General features: G+C 38.0%; 1 protein-coding gene across 1 annotated transcript; it reads left to right on the forward strand.

Annotated features, from left to right (window-relative positions):
- LOC309503075 (gamma-crystallin M1) lies at window positions 1-823 on the forward strand (the record flags this gene model as incomplete). Its single annotated transcript, XM_082175766.1, has 3 exons — window positions 1-9; window positions 166-417; window positions 548-823. 3 exons carry the CDS (start codon window positions 1-3, stop codon window positions 821-823), a joined length of 537 nt encoding a protein of 178 aa, XP_082031892.1.
- Window positions 824-1,498: the final 675 nt, after the last annotated feature.

A 1,498-nucleotide genomic window follows, 5' to 3' on the forward strand; every position in this document is an offset into this window, starting at 1 on the left:
ATGGGCAAGGTAATAGTGCTTGAAATAAGTATGCCTCATACAAATGCTTAATAATTGATAGAAAGCTGTTCATATTGAAGTCAGTGTGTATTTGTTTAAAACCTGATGCAATTCAGATCTAAAAAGCATTCTGTTTATTTAAAAACAGTGTAATTCCATCAACAGGTCATCTTCTACGAGGACAGGAACTTCCAGGGCCGCACCTATGAGTGCATTAGTGACTGTTCTGATATCTCCTCATACCTGAGCCGCGTTGGTTCCATCAGGGTGGAGAGTGGTTGTTTCATGGTCTATGAGCGCAATAGCTTCATGGGCAACCAGTTCTTCCTGAGGAGGGGCGAGTACCATGACATGCAGCGCATGATGAGCATGGGCATGACGTTCGACACTATCAGATCTTGCCGCATGATTCCTTCAGTAAGGGTCTCACTTTGTTAACGGTGTTGTGCAGATTTAGCAATGCACAGTTTTTTTCATAATTTTAACGGTATACTATGCATGCATTGCTGAAAGACTGCTAAATTAATAATCTTTCTTTGTTTTACAGTACAGGGGATCCTTCAGGATGAGGATCTATGAGAGGGATAACTTTGGAGGACAGATGTACGAGCTGATGGATGACTGTGAAAACATCATGGAACGTTTCCGTATGTCTGACTGCCAGTCCTGTCATGTGATGGACGGCCACTGGCTCATGTATGAGCAGCCCCACTACAGAGGCAGGATGTCCTACTTCAGGCCTGGAGAGTACAGGAGCTTCAGGGATATGGGATATAGCAACATGAGATTCATGAGCATGAGGCGTATCACTGACATGTGTTAAATCACTAGTATTTAGAAGCAAATAAAGTGTTATTTTCAGAACTAGCTTTCGTGTCCATTGTTTCATTAGATTACTGTATGGCTGACATTTTTAAAAGGGTTAGATCATGCATTTTTAAACAATTTAATACTTTTTTGTTAGACTTAAACCTAACTTAATAACATAAGTCACTTTGTTAGACTAAAACAATCATAATTTAGTTTTGCATGGCTGTTTTTCACACTCTCTCAGAGCCTTAAATTTAAATAGGGCTTTTTTTAAAAAGTAGGGCTTTTTTTGCTTCACGTCCAAAAGGTCCAAACATTTCAGAAAAGCCATTTGCAGCTTAATTTCTATTCAGATTTGAAAACAATTGCATAGATCAACCTAGTTTAATTTAATTGGCCAAATTAGGTGCTACGTTTATGTCATGATGCCCTCACTGACCTTTTTATAGTTTTTTTTATAGTTTTCCCTATAAACCACATCAAAGGCAGAATATATGGAGAATAATGAAAACATGTCTATTACTTAGTAGTTATTTGTACTATTTGTACAATATACATTTGATCCATTGACCCGCTGACAACTCTGCAGTATACATGTGTAGGAGGGCAATTTTATATTTAGGCTACTGAACTTGAGAGAGAAGATAAGTGGAGACAGAGTTTATAAAAAAATTATAGAAGCTGAAGC

This window comes from Leuciscus leuciscus, assembly GCF_965113295.1.
Source record: "Leuciscus leuciscus genome assembly, chromosome: 7".
NCBI classification, from domain to species: domain Eukaryota; kingdom Metazoa; phylum Chordata; class Actinopteri; order Cypriniformes; family Leuciscidae; genus Leuciscus; species Leuciscus leuciscus.